Source organism: Numenius arquata, chromosome 15 (assembly GCF_964106895.1).
Source record: "Numenius arquata chromosome 15, bNumArq3.hap1.1, whole genome shotgun sequence".
In the NCBI taxonomy this organism is placed as follows: domain Eukaryota; kingdom Metazoa; phylum Chordata; class Aves; order Charadriiformes; family Scolopacidae; genus Numenius; species Numenius arquata.
In genome coordinates, this window is record NC_133590.1 from 12,763,319 (window position 1) to 12,779,974 (window position 16,656).

A 16,656-nucleotide genomic window follows, 5' to 3' on the forward strand; every position below is an offset into this window, starting at 1 on the left:
CGCTGTTGAAGTATTTGTGTGTTGTTTCATTTACAGTGATATAATGATGAGAGACAATCTCTTTGAAATTGTAACAACTTCTCGAACCTTTTATGTACAGGTAATTTCCTTTTTTCAACTTTGGGCAAAACCAGGAGACTGCCACAGTCAAAGCAAAGAAGCATTTGCTGTTTTGCTTTTTAAGTTGTATTTAATTACGTCATGATTTTCAGAGGGAATGTGTTCTTCATTGTGTTTCAGAAAGATGCATATAAGAAATATTCCACATAACAGCAGCTGCTATGTTGGTAGTGTATCAAAGCAATACACAATAAATCACAATGTGATTTTGTTGGCATTTGGGTCTTCAAATTCTGTAGGATCAACTCAATATTCAAAATTTTTATTTTGAAGTACTGAATTTTTTTATTTATAACAATTGAGTTCTCAGATTCAAGTTAGTTGCCACATTAAAATATCTACTAAAGCACAGCAATATTTAGATTTCAGTACCTATTTGGTAATAGGTATTCACATGCACTTTATTCACTGCATCCTTACCGTGTTCTCTTTTAAATGTTTGGATATAATGCAAATCACAAAGATTTGCTTTTCCGAGCTCTGTGGGAATGCGATGCTCATAGCTCTGGAAATAATTTTTGAGTTCAGTTGTTGTTGTACATAAATGTAGAGCTGACCCCTAACAGAGACTGATTTTAATTTTACTGTAACTCTTCGGTAAATACCTCGTAGAAGTAAAGTGCAACAGTGACTGAAAAGTACAAAAGTTATGTCTTTAACCAGAGTCTGTTGAGAGGGGTCAGCAGATCTGCTGTAAGAATTGCTGTGGGGGATTTAATTTTTTTGTTGGCTGACAGTAAAAATTTGAGTCTACAATATGTAAACAGTATCAAAAAACTTAATTCTTGCTTATTAATTTATATCATTATATATATAATAGTAAATTCAAGGTAAGATTTTAAGAAATGTCTGGGTTAAGAAATGGAAATTCCTGTGGCTTTAAATAAGACTGTTGAAGTAGGGTAAGGCTGTCGCTTTAGTGCAGATGCTCAGGATACTGGGAAAGTTGAGAACTGATTATGTTAAATATAACACATGTTGTTTGATCCAGGCGGACAGTCCGGAAGACATGCACAGTTGGATAAAAGCAATTTCTGGGGCCATTGTAGCACAGAGGGGACCTGGAAGATCAGCAGCTTCCGTATGTTATTCTGAACCTCAGAGAAAATGTGATGAGTTGATGTTCATTTGTGCACATGAAGTTCTAGTTGTTTTTCCCTTTCCCCTGTCCTCTATCCTGTCCTGTAGTAACGTGGCACCTTTGCATGAACTTTCTTACAGAATGGCATAAAATATTTTGCATTTTTAATAGAGTACTTATCTTAGTCTTACATGTATGTAACTTTATGTGCATTGTATTGTCTTGAATGTGTAGATAATGCAGGTGCTAACCTAGAAAAACTCAGAGTTCAGTATGGTCTTTGTCATTGTGCTGCTACTAGTTTGGAAGTAAAATTGAAACTTTCTAATTCCTGCGAGGTGTTCCTGCTAATTGCTGAATTTTGCAATCAAATGACGATATCGTAATTTGTTTTTAACAATTCTCACTACTAAACTGTCTTTTTCTGTTGTTGGCAGTCTATTGTGTATGCAGATACAGATTCAAATTTAAAGTAACTTCTCTAAGAGATCTCCGCTCGCATGAATTAGTTTTTGCTGTTGGAAATGTAGTGTGAACACCATCCAGCATCACTGAACTGAGGCGCTGTGACAAATCTGAATATTTGTGAAGCCATGTGGATGCCAACATTTCATACATACTTTTTTAAACTGTAGTAGCTGTTCATACAAAGAACGTGAACTTGTGAATAGTGAAGGTTACTGTAGTGTCACAGTGTCTCCAAGTACATCCAGATTTAACAAATGGAATACTTCACAGTTCAGATGTTGCAAGCTATGGTTTTCACTTTCTGGCTATGGGACGCTTTGAAATATGCTGAATATATCATTACCCCCATAATCTGAAATCTAATAATTTAAATCTGGCCTTTCACTGCAATTTGCATTGATACTTTGTTACTGTTAACTCAATCTAAATACTCAATTCTTTTTTGCAGCTGGGAGCTGCTTCATGCTTTTAAATACAACTTCCCATCATAAATTTAATTTTGGGGGGAATGAAAATACGCAGATAACTTTTCTTTGTGTATGCTTTTTTTTTTGTGGGGCTGAGCGATCTAGCTATTACTGTCTGCATTGTTTCTTTCTTTTTTTCCCCTCTTTTCTCTTCTTTCCCCAAGTGTAGGTTACTCTAATCTTAGCTTTGCACTGTGTTCCAGATGCGGCAGGCCAGAAGGCTGTCGAATCCTTGTATACAGAGGTATACATCAAGAACTGGTGAATGCAGCACGTATGTGGGCTCTCATGTAAACTTGCCTTCTTAACAGAGGGCTAGGACTAGAGACTAATTTGCACTATAAAAAAAACTAAAAATAATGCTACCTGTTGTCACTACCATTACTGAAAACTAACTCATAAATTATATCATTCACTTACAGGTTTGCACTGTTTTTTCATACTTTTAAAAATAATTGGAAATTTAAAATGGCAAAAACATGTATTTATACTTCAAAGCATACTATATATTTAAACGTAAGTTATGTGGTGTCATTTTAATAGGAAAGTATTAAAACTAATTTGCATGAGAGTTCATATTTCCATTTTACTTTACATTTTTTTGAAACTGCGCAAAAGCAAAATTAAATTTAAGCTACCCACAAACTAATACAGATGCGTGCACACAAAAACTGCACGTTATAACTCTAGTAATTGGAAGGATAATATTGTAGCCTGATTTGCATGGCTTATAAGTCTCTGCATGAAATTATCAGTTCAAACATAGAAGTAGTACACTGTATAATTGGTACACTGTTCAAAGCAGTACACCTTAGGAGGAATACAGCAGCATAGTCCCTTCCCTGAAATTACAGTCAGTGTGGGTAGTAAAATCTGAGTGTCCTTCAGTTCAATTTAGCAAAAAGTTTATTTTAGTAATCTTGTCCTAATATCCCTTACTTTTGTCCTATTTGCTGAAATAAAATCAGTAATAATAATAAGAAGAGTAGGTGAATCACTAAATCATACGTTCTCCTATGGTAAATGTTTTTCTTAAAGTGGAGTATCCTCAGGTATGAAATAAGGTAATGTAAATAATGTGAAATACTTCACTGAAATTGAACGCAGAACTGAAGTCCAAAAGAAGTTGCACAGCTCCTTCACCCAATAATATTAGTTAATTTATAAAAAGTAGTGTAGTATTTGGCAGAATCCATTATGATTAAATTTATGAATTTGTCATAGCATTCTAAAAGACACTTGAAAAAACTGCTGTGAAAACAATAAGTATTTAATTTAGGATGTATATTTGCATCTTGGACACACATCTGATGATTTTATTCTTTTTTTTTTTGCTAACAAATGTGCTTGAGAAGTGACTTGATTTGTGTGCACACATGGGGTGGCCAATTTCCTTAGTCCATGTACTAACACCGGTGGTGGCAGAAGTGGCAGCAGCCGCGGCTCCTAATGCATGGAGGGGAAAGCATTCACTGCACCATCGCGCATCATTGGGATCATATCATTTCATGCTGTATCCAGCGCTGGTTTAGATATCCCTGGGTATTTGAGACATCCTCACGGGACTGATAGATACGATGCAGAACCTGAGGAACTTTTTGTTCTGGAGATACAACCGTAGGCCAGGCACATCCTGATATCCTAGATATCCTAGGACACCTAAGATGGCATCTTGTGCCTATGCTTTAGACATCTAAACTATTCCTAGCCAGCCTGGGAATTTATTTCTATCAGTAAGTAAATGGTGGACCATTTATTTCACTGTATCAATCTGATAAACATTACTACGTAAAGGTCAACAGAATGACAGTTGACAATAATAAACCTAAGAAAATAACTTGATGATTAGAAGGAATATCTTAAAGATCAGTTTCTTTTCTAGGTTCATTAACTTTGGAAATTATTATACAGTCTTGATAGCATAAAATAGTTAACTGTTGTTAACCAAACTGTTGTTTGGTCCCTGGAACCAATTTCCCCGATTTGTTATTGGGGAGGTTGGTACCCAAAGAAGAGGGAGCAGTAAAATGTTCATTACTTCAGGATCTAGGATAAGATTGCCAACGTATATGAATATATTCGAATACATTTTTCTCTTGGAAAGATGTTGCTTTCAGTGGTGTTTAAAGTGTGTATCTTCAAAAGGTTGCTTAATATCTCAGTACAATGAGAAGCTCTAGTTTGCTGGACTGTATTATAAAAGACTAAAGAGCTGCTGAGCTTGACTTAAGAAATTTAATTTCCTCAAATGAAGAAACTGATGTTGCTGTCACACCCTGCTGTAAGCTCACATTTAATAGTACACTGCCTTGAGAAAGCACCTGCCTCCTGCTGCTGTGGCTGATGCTTCGCTTTGTGTATTTTCTGTCTTGATTTATTTTTATTTTTTTTTTTCTGAGAGTGAAATCTTAAAATGCATCTTTCCAACATGACGTCAATGACTCTGACACGTGCTCTTCTTTACCAGGAGCATACCGAGTCTTCTGCCGAACCCAACCATGCTCTCCGTTCTGCCGTCCCAGCCCCAGCCACCTCACATTCCGCAGCCGCTCACGGCAGCCCTCTGGTCCCAAACCCTCACGCCAAATACCCTGCCTTGGAGAAGCGAGGATTTCACGAATCTTTTACCAAGGCCAAGCCAGGGAGCTACAAGATCCAGGTTGTCACTCCAAGAGAATCAGCTTCCAAAGTGACTGAACGGGGCCTCTGGGAACCCCAAAGTAAAAATGGCACTCAGGAACAGGATCCTGGCCTTGTGGATCTGGATGATGCAAGCCTTCCAGTTAGTGATGTGTAGTGATGGAAGTGTTTGGAGAATGATCCATTTGTTCGGTCCTCTAATTTCCTTGCTCGGACTTTTAACCAAAGAAAATTATAGGAAATGAGAACAAAAAAACCGGAACACTGATTTTTATATATACGTATGTGTGTGTTTCTGGGCACACATGTGTATATATAATGTGTTTGTATATTGCCTTTCAGCTGAAGGTCAGAAATGGACCTTATGCATTTTCTCAAAGCCTGATAGTAAATCGCTTACTAGGGAGGGGCCAAACTGCACAATTCAGGAGAAAAACAAAAAAACCCAAAAGACAAAAACAAAAAAGTATTTCTGCAAGTAAGCAAGGTACCAGCAACCTCATTCCTAATCTGACCAATTTACTAAATTTACAATTGATGCTCTATTGTGGAGAACTTATTGCCAACAAATGTGATTCTTTAATTTCATTTTGAACTACAGTAAGATTTTAGGCATGGATGAGAATTAGTTCTCTCCACGACTTTCAGATACCAGAAAATGCACAAAATGTTTTTTCTGTTCTCTAGGATCAACAGTGTCAACTGATTTGTTATCAGAACGAGAATTCTGAACTCCCTTGGAATTCTAATTATGGTGCTGTAAAATTTCCACTAAAATAATATTTTGAATAGTCAGCCTATTTTTAATGCACTCCTAAAGGTGGGTTATAACTTTTTGCACATTTGGATTTTAATGGAATGCATGTAACGAGTGGTGTTTTGGAGGGGGGAGAAGAGAAATTGGACTTTGGAATTTGGACACTTTAGATCTTTTGAACTAAGTCGGGTTTATATTGTGTTACATTAGGCTTTGCAGCAATTATTTTTCGTAAATGTCTAAACGTATCGTTTGATGACTGTTTTGAGAATGGTTTTCTTACCAGTGCTTTGTGAACAGTTCTTGTTTCTATATTGATCAGTGGAAGACCTCGTTTAGTTTTGTCATTATTGGTACTGAACTGTTCATAGCCATGCAATTGTGGCCTATAACTTTTGGTGCACTAAGGATCTTAAGTGCCTGTGTTTTTTCTCACATTGTTGAAACACTTGGATTCGTTATGTACACAAACCGTTCTTAAGGGTTTTGAATGTTGGCTTGGAGTTGCTCTGAATGGCATGGTTGGAAACAGCTATTTAAAACAGAAAACTTGTGCTAGGGATACCAGTGTTCTGGTATTGCACCTACTAGCTGTGCAATATATGGGTTTTTTAAAAAAGATGAGTATTTGTTGTTTGTGTACACTGTGTTATGGGGCTTCAGTGATGCAAATGAAAAGAACCTTTACATTTCAAGTATTGGATTAGATTGAGTGTCTACTTTTCATCATTTTTGAAAAATGTTTGCTTTAATCAAAACCCCACAAATATCTCATGCTGCTGCTTATTGTGATTCAGATTGTCCACCTTTGTGCTATTATTTTTATTTTTTTTTGTCTACTGGAACCTAAGATACATATCATACAAGTCCATCTTCTCTCCAACTTCCAAACGGACTTCCTGCTTGAGAGATACGGATGGCTTTACCACAATAATTTGTTGATCCACAGATAGAATAATTGGTGTCATATAAGAATGAAATATAGTCTAATTTCAAAACCTTAAATTATATCAGCACCTTCTTTTTTTTTTTTCTTTATCCATAAGCTAACTAATCACTGTCTCGAGGCAGTGGTGTTTGTAAATTACTGGTTTTGTTTGACTCATTAGATGTATGTGAAACTAGCACAGAATTGGAAGTTACTGTAAATGTCTGAACTAGTATTGTTAGGTTTTAACTTCTATAAAGATATAAAACAATAGCTCTTTAAAAGCTTATTTTTTCACAAGTACATTCTGTGTGGAAGACACTTTGCGTTGAAATATTTTTACTGTAGTCTAATATCTGAAATCACTTCTCTGGTACAGCTTTCACACTGCATGTTCATTTTATTATATTTTGGTATTGGCAATTTTACACATTGGGTGGAGGTAAAGCAGCTCCATTATGGGACTTACAAAAAGAGGGAAAAAAAAGCAAGAAAAAAGAAAAGAACTACTGTTGTAGTTCAGTAGCATAGGGAAATATTTGTGGTTGGTAATTGTCAGGGTCTCCTATTTATCAGTACTTTTATAAATCTATGAAAATTGTTAAATTATTTTAGAAACAGTGCTGTAAATATGTCACATTTAAATTGTCAATAAATCAGTTTGGGTAACTTAAAATAACACGTGACTGAGTTTCCTTGCACCTTGTTAAATATTTATCAGAAAAATGCATTCCATTTTAGCACATAAGAGGTCAGATTATCTCTTATCCAGCTAGAATGTCTTTTTAATTGTTCAAATCTGGTCAGGTTGTGTAGCCTAAGAAAGAAATCGAGCAGAATGAGCTGGTTTTACTGTTCTTGGTTTCTTTTGTGGAATTTTTACATGTTATCCCAGGGAAGTTTATCAGTTTTCTTTTTAACCAATGGAAGGGAGAAGATGACGCATTGTAACATCAGGTTAACCATTTGGGAACACTCAAGCACTGTCTGAAAGGGGGGAAAAAAACAAACCAACCCACAACAAAATGTAACATGCAGTTTTCTGGCATTATATTATTGCATAACAAAGTCTCTCTCTTAGAAATGCTTTCCTGGAATAACAGCACCTGTATGGCATCCGGAAGCTCCTCGCTATCCGTACAGCAGAGTATGATCACGCTTGAGTGACTGCATCTCTCAAGTCCATTTTTCCCTTTGTAAAGCGGCGCAGTTAATCTGTCTCAACAGTTATGCGAGCTCCAGATAAAGAACGGTAATTGAATGAGATATTTTATATAGTTACCAAAATTCCGGTTTGACTGTGACATCTTCTGGCTGTGAATTGTTCCGGGTATGTACACAGCTGCAGTTACGCTGGTATCAAACTGTGTCTGCTGTTGCCCCCAGCATTTTACTCCGTAACATCTGACTTCTCCAGGAGTCACTGAGTGTCTTGAAGCTTCTGTTTTAACGTGTTTCACCATAGGCCAGAGTTGGTATGAGGTAGATAATAGTACCATTGATTAGCCCATCTCCATTTAAACTAGACTTTTTTAGCTTTATCATGTCAACACTAAGTTCCAAAGGCAGCTTGATTGTGGCAGTATGGAGTTGATGTTTCAGTGAGGTCGTCGGTATAATAAGTTCTGCACAGGAAGGATACAGACCTGCTGGAGGAGGTTCAGAGGAGGCCACGAAGATGCTCCGAGGGCTGGAGCACCTCTGCTGTGAGGACAGGCTGAGAGTTGGGGGTGTTCAGCCTGGAGAAGAGAAGGCTCTGGGGAGACCTTAGAGCCCCTTCCAACACCTAAAGGGGGATTATAAGAAAGATGGGGGCAAGCGTTTGAGCAATAGGGCAAGGGGTAATGGCTTTAAACTAAACGACGGTAGATTCAGACTAGATATAAGGAAGACATTTTTTACTCTGAGAGTGGTGAGACGCTGGCCCAGGTTGCCCAGAGAGGTGGTCGATGTCCCATCCCTGGAAAGATTCAAGGTCAGGTTGGACGGGGCTTTGAGCAACCTCATCTGCTTGAAGATATCCATGTTCGTGGCAGGGGGGTGGATTAAATGACCTTTAAAGGGCCCTTCCCACCCAAACCATTCCATGATTCTAATCCCGGTACAGCAATACAGTTTATTCTTCCTAGTAATAAATGTCAGAATGAAATGCAATTACTAGCTGCAACTGAAACTCACAGGAGCTGAAAATACCATTTCTAGTTCATCTATTTTATCACGTGCGTCTCTGCTGTTTAGCTTTCAACTTTCTTACCCTCTAATTATTTTCATGAAAATCTTAAGTTATTTTTCACAGTCCCTTGAGGCCTGAACTGTGGTCCCTGAAATGACTTCCATGCTGTGTCTTTACTGTGTGCTGTCTTGCGGGTTTTGATTTGCCGTGTGCTTGCTGCTGCCCCTTTATTGAAGAGGGAATTGAGTTTTACGGTGATAGATTTAAACCCGCCATGTTACAATAAGAAATTTGCAGAACTTTAAGCGCTAAACCTGCGATCCACGTGCTTGAAGGTTCCTGGCAAAGGGCAATGGTCCAGAATATAGTTAATAAACTGACTTTTGCCTCACCCTCATGGAATAACAGGATCTCAGCACCACCTAGAGGTCATGCTCTAGCTTTACAAATGATCAGAGTCAGGCATTTACTCTTTAAGTGTATTTATGACTCTTAAAAATTAGTTTTGAAACTCCAGTTGTTAAGTCACTGGGCTATTCAAAGTTGGGGTTTTTTTGTTTTTTTTTTTAAAAAAAAACTCATGTTCCTTGTAAGCTCTGAATAGCAGCAGCAGCAGCAAATGGGTTGATGACAAAACAAAATGTTCTTGTTTATGATACCAGTTTACTCCTGAGGAAGCTGTGATGTTGTAGGGGGGGGGGAAAAGTGAACAATCTGTTAACTTGTCCAGTGAATAATGAAAGTGTGAGGCTTCTCGTGACACTACTGACTGGAAAGCAGTTACAGGCAATCAGTATGTTCAAAAAAGAGTTGAAAAAGAAGAAATTGAAGAAATGACACTTTGGGGAATCCACTTTTTTGTACAGCAAACTGGCAAAACTCAAACCGCAGCCCTAATGAAATATATCGGTGATAAAGAACTGATGTTTTCCTATGACAAATCAGCACAAGAGAAACCTGTTGCTAATGCCTAGATATTCAGTCTGGTAAGAGTAGTCTGTTTTGAATGGAAAGCAAATATGTGCTCGATGATTGTACAAAATGTTCATGCTCAAAACATTAACTATAGCTTGAAAGACAACGCGTGTGTCTAGCGGGGTAAGGCGGTCACTTTCTGGACTAACGGGTCTTGAGCTGACCTAGTTGAATTTCAGTTGTTGGAGACCTGGGAAACTGGTTATCCAGAATGATGCAGCTGGTCAGAAGGACCTTTAAAATGTCTCGTCCGACCACAACCTCTTCAACTACTGGACTGGACAGGAGGCATCGCTGCTGCTTTTGGTAGGTAAAGTAACGCGGCACAAAGACAGGAATCTGGAGGCAGAGCGGAATAATCGGGGCTACAGACTGAAGGAGGGGACCCAACCAGTCTGAAACTTCATTTTTTACTGAGCTGCCATTTTAATAATTTTACCTTTTTGACTTTGAGGTTTTGCCATTGCAGATATAGGTTCAGAAGTCAAAATCCTATGCGGAAATGAGTTAAAAGTACGTATGGCATCACAGAGTGTCTCCTGTCATAAAAAACATAATCACAGTATGGTTTGGGTTGGAAAGGACCTTAAAGATCATTGAGTTCCAACCACCCTGCCATGGGCAGGGCCAAAATGGCTGGATTAGTAGAAAATGTTGATACTCAAAGGCAGATTTTTTTAGGCTTTAAAGGAAGTCTATATTATAATGTATGGAGAAATTAGTGAGCACACCAAAAAGGTGCACTCTGAAGGTGTGGGACAGAAATATGGCTGTTCTCATAAAGATTCTGTATTAATTTGAGGTGGGAGAGAGGGGAGAAATTAAAGAAGAAGAAATTTGGACAGGGCATTTTTAGTCTAAAAGTTAAATTAAAAAAGCCCTCTGCACTACGTACTGTTTGACCTTTTATCAGTTTTATTTGGTATCTTAATATTCATCTGTATTTTGGAGCACAACCTATATGACTATTTGATGCCCTAAACCCGTAGGCTGTTGAAATACTTCTGAGATCTTCCATTGAAGTAATGACAGAATTGTCTCGGTTGGAAGGAACCTTTCAGATCAGGGAGCGATCTGAAGGTAAGGAAAGTGACTTTCTGGAAGATCTGGGTGTGAGTCCTGCTCCATACCTGAATCACTTCCCACATCTCCTTTGCACTTCAGATTTGCTCTGCAGCCTCTCTGAGAAAAAGAAACTGGTTCTGGTTTGTGAAGGCGCTATGGAATGGTCAGGTAGCAGTTGAGTGTCGATCTTCAAAGTGGTACCTTTGACACTGTAATTAGGGCTTTGCATTTAAAACGACTGTGATTTTTGCATGTCAATCTGCATAGTGAACACATCTCTCAAGAATTTCAACCACTCTCTTGCACTGCATTCCTCCTGCCCCCATTCCCCCGATGATAACTGAGCACATGGGGACACCCAAGCCACGGCTCCCCTCAATAGGTGGGTCTCAACTGTGGCTTTCCACGCGTGTTTGCTTTCTGTAAATTAAGATTAAGTTAATTAAGAAGTTTCAATGCGTGTTGTACAGTCCCTGCCTGTAGTGTAGTCCTGCAAGTTCTCGGATTGCCCTCTGACATCAAGGCAAAAATGCGTGTACACAAATATGTATTTAATTTTTTGAGATTAGCAATTGTTTTTTGGGGCAGGTTGCTCAGTTTCATGTGAGGCTTTACAAGAGACACCCTGATCGCTCGTTTTATTTTGTAAATTATGCCAACAGCTGTGCTCCTCCAGCACCAGGGCTGGATTCGCATCTGGAAAAGAACATATAGTTTTAAATTCCCTGGTTTGCAGCCATTCTCTTTCAAAGTAATAGCATTTTTGCTGTATGTACCAATGAATCCAGCATATGTTTTTTTTTTTAAAAAGATTTTTTTTTTAAAGTAAATCTTTGTTTAACAAAATAGAGAAGTCCTACAAAGTAGAAGAGTCCTGGGTTTTTGGGGGTGCAGGTAGGGATGTCATATCCGTGCCAAAAATGTGCAGGAGAGCATGCTTCCCCCCCCCACCCCCTGAAAATCTGGGTGAAAGCCATTAATGAATGAAGGAAAATGATAACACAGTCATAATAAACCTAGAAAAGCTTTCTGCAGAGTCCAAGCTATTTGAGTTCTCTCAGAATAAAGGCATTCTGGCCATCTCAAACTTCTCCCATCCTTTTTCTGGCCAGGATCCTTCTAGCCCCAGACTATAACGTTAACCCCTTTCTCTCCTGCCAGGTGTGCTCTTGTACTTCACCCTTTACTCGCTTCTTCCTTCCCACTGCTTCTTTCCAGGTGTGCCCAGATGCGCTTTGCTGGTAATTCTCTCAAGTGGAAGTGTTTTTCAGACCACATTTTTGGTCTCTCTGAGTATTGATAAATGTCTGCTGGCTTGGATAGCAGTTCTGTGTGAGAATATTCTGGTGGGGGAGGAAATAATAATTTCTGGGTTTGTAGCGCCTTCCAGGTGTAAGACACTTCTAACACAGGTAAGATGGGTAATTAACAAATATATTTGCCAGTAAACTAAGTTATTAAACCCCCAAAGACTTATCCCACTTATTCTGGAAAGTGAGATGTTCTTCAGTTGTGTGTGCACCCATGTGAAACCTATAAAATTCATGTTATAAAATATTATATTTTAATACTCAGATTAAGATTCACATCCTTACCTCATTTAAGAAACAAAAACCATAACAGCAGCAGATCCTCAATTCTAGTCTATTTATTTGGAAGTGAACTGCTAATTAATGGTTTTCCCATAAGACCTCGGGATATAATTTATTTTCTTTGCAGTGTTTAACCCTTGACTGTCAACCAACAAATGTATTTCCCTTTTTTGTGCTATTTATTTAAAAAAAAAATAAATTTATATTGGCTAGTGTATTATAGGTCTTTAGTAAAGAGCTTGAAGCTGATAGTGCTGGCTGAATTGTGCCAAAAAATAATCATACATCATGGAAAAGATAAATATACTCAACTGGTGTTTCAAACTTTGGTGTGAGAACACTATAAACTTGCAGTAGTTCTTGAAGTAGTTAAATATTTAGCTTAAGATTTGCAAACTTTGTAAGCCGAACAGTTAAGTAAACACTTCATACTTTCATTGATTAATTAGTCCTTTCTCGAGGCAAGGATGCATTCGCTTTATTGAGGTTTTGAACTGACTTCCTGAATTATAACTATTCCAAATGGGTTTCTGTCAGTGGGGCTTTTGTTAAGGCATGAATGGAGGCTCAAAATACATTGCCTTTGCTCCCCGGAATGGCCGATTCCAGAGGATACCAAGCTAAAAAAGACAAACATCCATGGAGAGAGAGGGTGACTCAACAAGGAGTTTTCCCACCGCATGTAATTCTTCCTGCCTGCAGATAAGGCTCTGATGGCTTCAACCAACCACTGTAACTTACTTGACAGAGGCAACGAGATAGAAAACCAGATAAAAACCTTTCTGGGTGGGGTGGGACTAAACCCCACGGTAATTCAACGATTGCTCTTTGGATGTTTTGCTCCTGCTTCCGAATAGGAGCTTACATGAGCTTTCCTGAAGCTGTATTTCTTAAGTTTTAATACTAAACCTGGTTCGCCTTGCCTTAAAGATTTGTCTTTATTTCAAGTAAAGGAAAAGAATACCAACCCGGCCCTGAAGCTGATTGAAAGCAGCCAGTAAATAATAGATAAACCAGTAATAATTTGGAAACACTTTACTATTATATCTATCCATATTACAAATATATATAACTTTATATATATACATACAGTAAAAATATTTAAACTTGTAAACACTTTCAAACTTTTTCTTGGACTTTTTAACACTGTAATGATTTTAATACTGAGGAAGTTTTGCTGTGAATTGTTCCAGATTACTCCTTTGGTCACTTCTGAAATCAAGTAATTCTCCTGAAATCTCTTTTCTTGCACAGCACGGAAGTTATTGGAAAACAGCGGATGTAAGGGGTTCATACTGGAGATTTTGTTGGGAATGTCAAGAGCCTACGTGGTTTCCTGCCTTCAGGTACTAAGCCAAGCAGTAAAGTAAGTTTTGTACATTTGTGGTTTTGTGGTCAGGGTTTGATAAGGTTTTATAGTGTTCCCTGAACAATTGGGTTTGAATTCTGGCCCTTGGGATGCTGCTTCCGCCCGCTCAGGCTGTTAAAGATTATTCCACTTTTTGTAGGAGAAAAGACTCTGTGTTCTTCTATATTTATGTAGTTGCTGGCATCCTCAATGTCTTAGTCGCAGCTCATCTACCAGTTAGCAGCATTTCATCTTCCCTAATGGTTTGTAAAGTTCATTAGGTCCTTGGTTATCGGATGCCCGATAATGATAGGCTTACACAATTACAGATTGGTAGTCTGTTCAGAAGTTTAATCGGCTTGTAATTAAAAAATGGGCTGTGCTCAATTTCCAGCTATTAGTTCTTGTTACACCTTTCCCTACTAGCTTCGGAAATGATCTCTTTTCCCTGGGAAAGGTACTTGTGTGTAATTAAACTGCCTTTCAAACCACCTCGCCTCTGTCCCTCGGTCCTGGTGGCCGCACAGCTGCCGGACCAACTGCCTCAGCCCGCCTGCAGATGATGGGAAACTACCTCTTTTAATATAGAGATATTTTTTTTTTTAAATTCTTTCGGTTGATTAACCTCCTGCTAATTGCAAGTATCCATCTCACCCCGAGGCTCTGAGAAGCTCCGGTGAAGTGTGAGGGGGCGAGCAGAAGCGCCCCGGGAGCAGCCTTCCTCCCATCCCGGTGCCTTTGGGTACCGGCCCATCGCCTCCCGAGTTTTCCCAGCGCCGGGAATTGCTCGGGTGGCCGCGTGCGGGAGTACCCGGCATTCCCGGCGGGAATGCCTGACATTTGCAGACATTTGCATGTATCCCTTTACTCTTTCTACCAGGGGACCGGCTGGCGGCTCTGGCCTCCGCATCTGCTCTTCCACCCATCATCTTATCAGATAGAAGCGTTATCGGCGCTTGGTTTGGATTGCCTTTCCCGTAATTCCTGAAATGGGGAAGAGCGTTCAACGCCACCCTCCCCCCCACCCCCCACCTCCCCCCCCACCTTGTTGGCAGTTGTCAGCCCTTCTTCATTCCTCTGGCGAGTTTTTGGTGCTGCATCAACGCCAAGTTCAACAGCTCCGGGCGGTAACTTTGCCCCAAAAACACAAGGCGGCGGGGAACGGGGGGGTGTTAGGGACCGGGGGGAGGAGGGCAGAGGGGTGTCAGGGCTCGAGGGGAGGATGGAAGGAGGGGGGTGCCGGGGTCCCCGGAGCAGGCGGGAAGGGGGGTGTTACGGCCCGGGGGAGGCGGAGGGAAGGGGGGGTGCGTGTCAGGGTTCCGGGGGAGGCGGGCGGGGGGTGTTACGGACCTGGAGGAGGCGAAGGGAAAGGGGGGTGTCGGGGTCCCGGAGGACGAGGGAAGGGGGGGTGTTACGGCGCGGGGGGAGGCGGGGAGGAGGGTGTGGGGATGCCGGGAGGCGGAGGGAAGTGTGGGGGGTGTCACAGCCTGGGGGAGGCGGGGGGAAGGGAGGGTGCCGGGGTCCGGGGGGAGGCGAGAAGGGGGGTGTTACGGCCCCGAGGGATGGGGTGTGGGGGGGTGGGGGGTGTTACACCGCTCCGCCCCCCGCCGCCCTCCCCGGCCGCGCCCGCCCCCCGCCGCCGCCGCTTAAATCCGCCCGCCCGCCTTCGCCGCCCCACGCCTCTCTCTTCTCCCCACCGCCGCCGCGATGCCGCTGCGGGGCTGGAGCCTGCTGCTGGCCGCCCTGCTGCCCGCCCTGCTGCCCGCCGCCGCCTCCCCGCCGCCGCCGCCGCCCGCCTGCCCGGAGCGCTGCGACCGCTCTCGCTGCCCGGCGCTGCCCGCCTCCTGCCCCGGCGGGGCCGTCCTGGACGGCTGCGGCTGCTGCCGCGTTTGCGGGGCCGAGGAGGGCGAGCCCTGCGGGGGAGCCGGCGGCGGGCAGCCCTGCGGTGAGGGGCTGCAGTGCGTGGTGCCGCCCGGCGGGGGGCTACCGGCCTCGGCCACCGTCCGCAAACGGGCGGCCACCGGGCGATGCCGGTGCTCCAGCAACGAACCGGTCTGTGGCAGCGACGCCGTTACCTACGCCAGCCCCTGCCAGCTGCGGGCCGCCAGCCGCCGGGCCGAGCGACTCCGGCAGCCCCCCATTATCGCCATCCAGCGCGGAGCCTGCGGGCAGGGTAAGGGGATGCTGGGGGGGGTGAAGGGGGGAAGGAAGGGGGGAGCATCCCGGTGGGTGCTACGGAGCCGGGAGCTCAAAAGGCGCTGGGGTTTGGCCCCATCGTCCTCTGGAGGAGGGTTAGCATCCTTCGGGCTCCGCTGCACCCCTTCTAGAGGTGGGGGGGGGTGTGGGATTCAGGATTCAGGGCAGACGGTTCGGCAGGAGAAAGGCATCCCGTCCCGGCTGGTGGCTGGCATCACGAGGAGAGGGCCAAAGAAAAGGGCTGGCCTTGGCTCAAGTTCGGTATTCAAGTTCAGTGAGAAACTAGAGCAAGAATGCAGTGTTTGTCTTCGTCTGCCAAGCGTCGGGGAAAAAAAAAAAAAAAAAAAAAAAAAAAAGCAGCTATATCCAACTTTAAACCTAAACATCTCCTACTTTTCCTACCCCCGGAGTTTTGATGCCGGGCTCAAAACTGGGGGGAAACTGGTTGCCAAACTCCCGGAGCCGGTACAGATGAGGACCCGAGTCCGACTGTGCGGCTCCGACGAAGTTTGGAGAAGTGTTTCAGTGCGCTCCCGTCCAGGCGCTGTGTCACAAAGAAATGCCCTGGGAAATAAAGCCAAGAATCTAAAAGCTGTTAAAATCTGGTCGCAGGGAATGAATGCGGCGTGTCCCCGTCGGCAGAGCAGGCAGCTGCCTGCCTTTGCCCCTTTTAGCAGATGCGATCCCGTTATTAATAATAGATTTGCTAGAAAGGGCGATGCTTTTAACTAAACAGTGTGTCAAGCTGACTTTATTTTATATTTTGGGAGGATGGGAGCGGCCGTCGAGAAGTAACGATATACCTAGAAGGATTTTTCCTTCAGCGTTGTTGTTATTTAGTTGTTA

At 42.1% G+C, this 16,656-nt stretch overlaps 2 protein-coding genes across 3 annotated transcripts in view; both read left to right on the forward strand.

The window, feature by feature from the left end:
* PLEKHA1 (pleckstrin homology domain containing A1) overlaps positions 1–7,133 on the forward strand; it is a 37,242-nt gene extending 30,109 nt beyond the window's left edge. Inside the window, exons 10-13 of one of the 2 annotated variants that reach the window (XM_074158868.1) lie at positions 37–100; positions 1,112–1,201; positions 2,340–2,410; positions 4,604–7,133. In XM_074158868.1, coding sequence (XP_074014969.1) covers positions 37–100; positions 1,112–1,201; positions 2,340–2,410; positions 4,604–4,829 — 451 coding nt within the window. In that variant the 3' untranslated portion in view covers positions 4,830–7,133. Of the gene's footprint in view, positions 1–36; positions 101–1,111; positions 1,202–2,305; positions 2,411–4,603 lie in introns of both variants that reach the window. The other variant, XM_074158867.1, reaches the window with a different exon arrangement.
* An 8,188-nt stretch (positions 7,134–15,321) lies between these two features.
* The window catches only part of HTRA1 (HtrA serine peptidase 1), a 33,710-nt gene continuing 32,375 nt past the window's right edge, over positions 15,322–16,656 (forward strand). The window contains exon 1 of the mRNA XM_074158893.1: positions 15,322–15,787. Within this exon, the coding sequence (XP_074014994.1) occupies positions 15,322–15,787 (466 nt within the window). The remainder of the gene's footprint in view (positions 15,788–16,656) is intronic.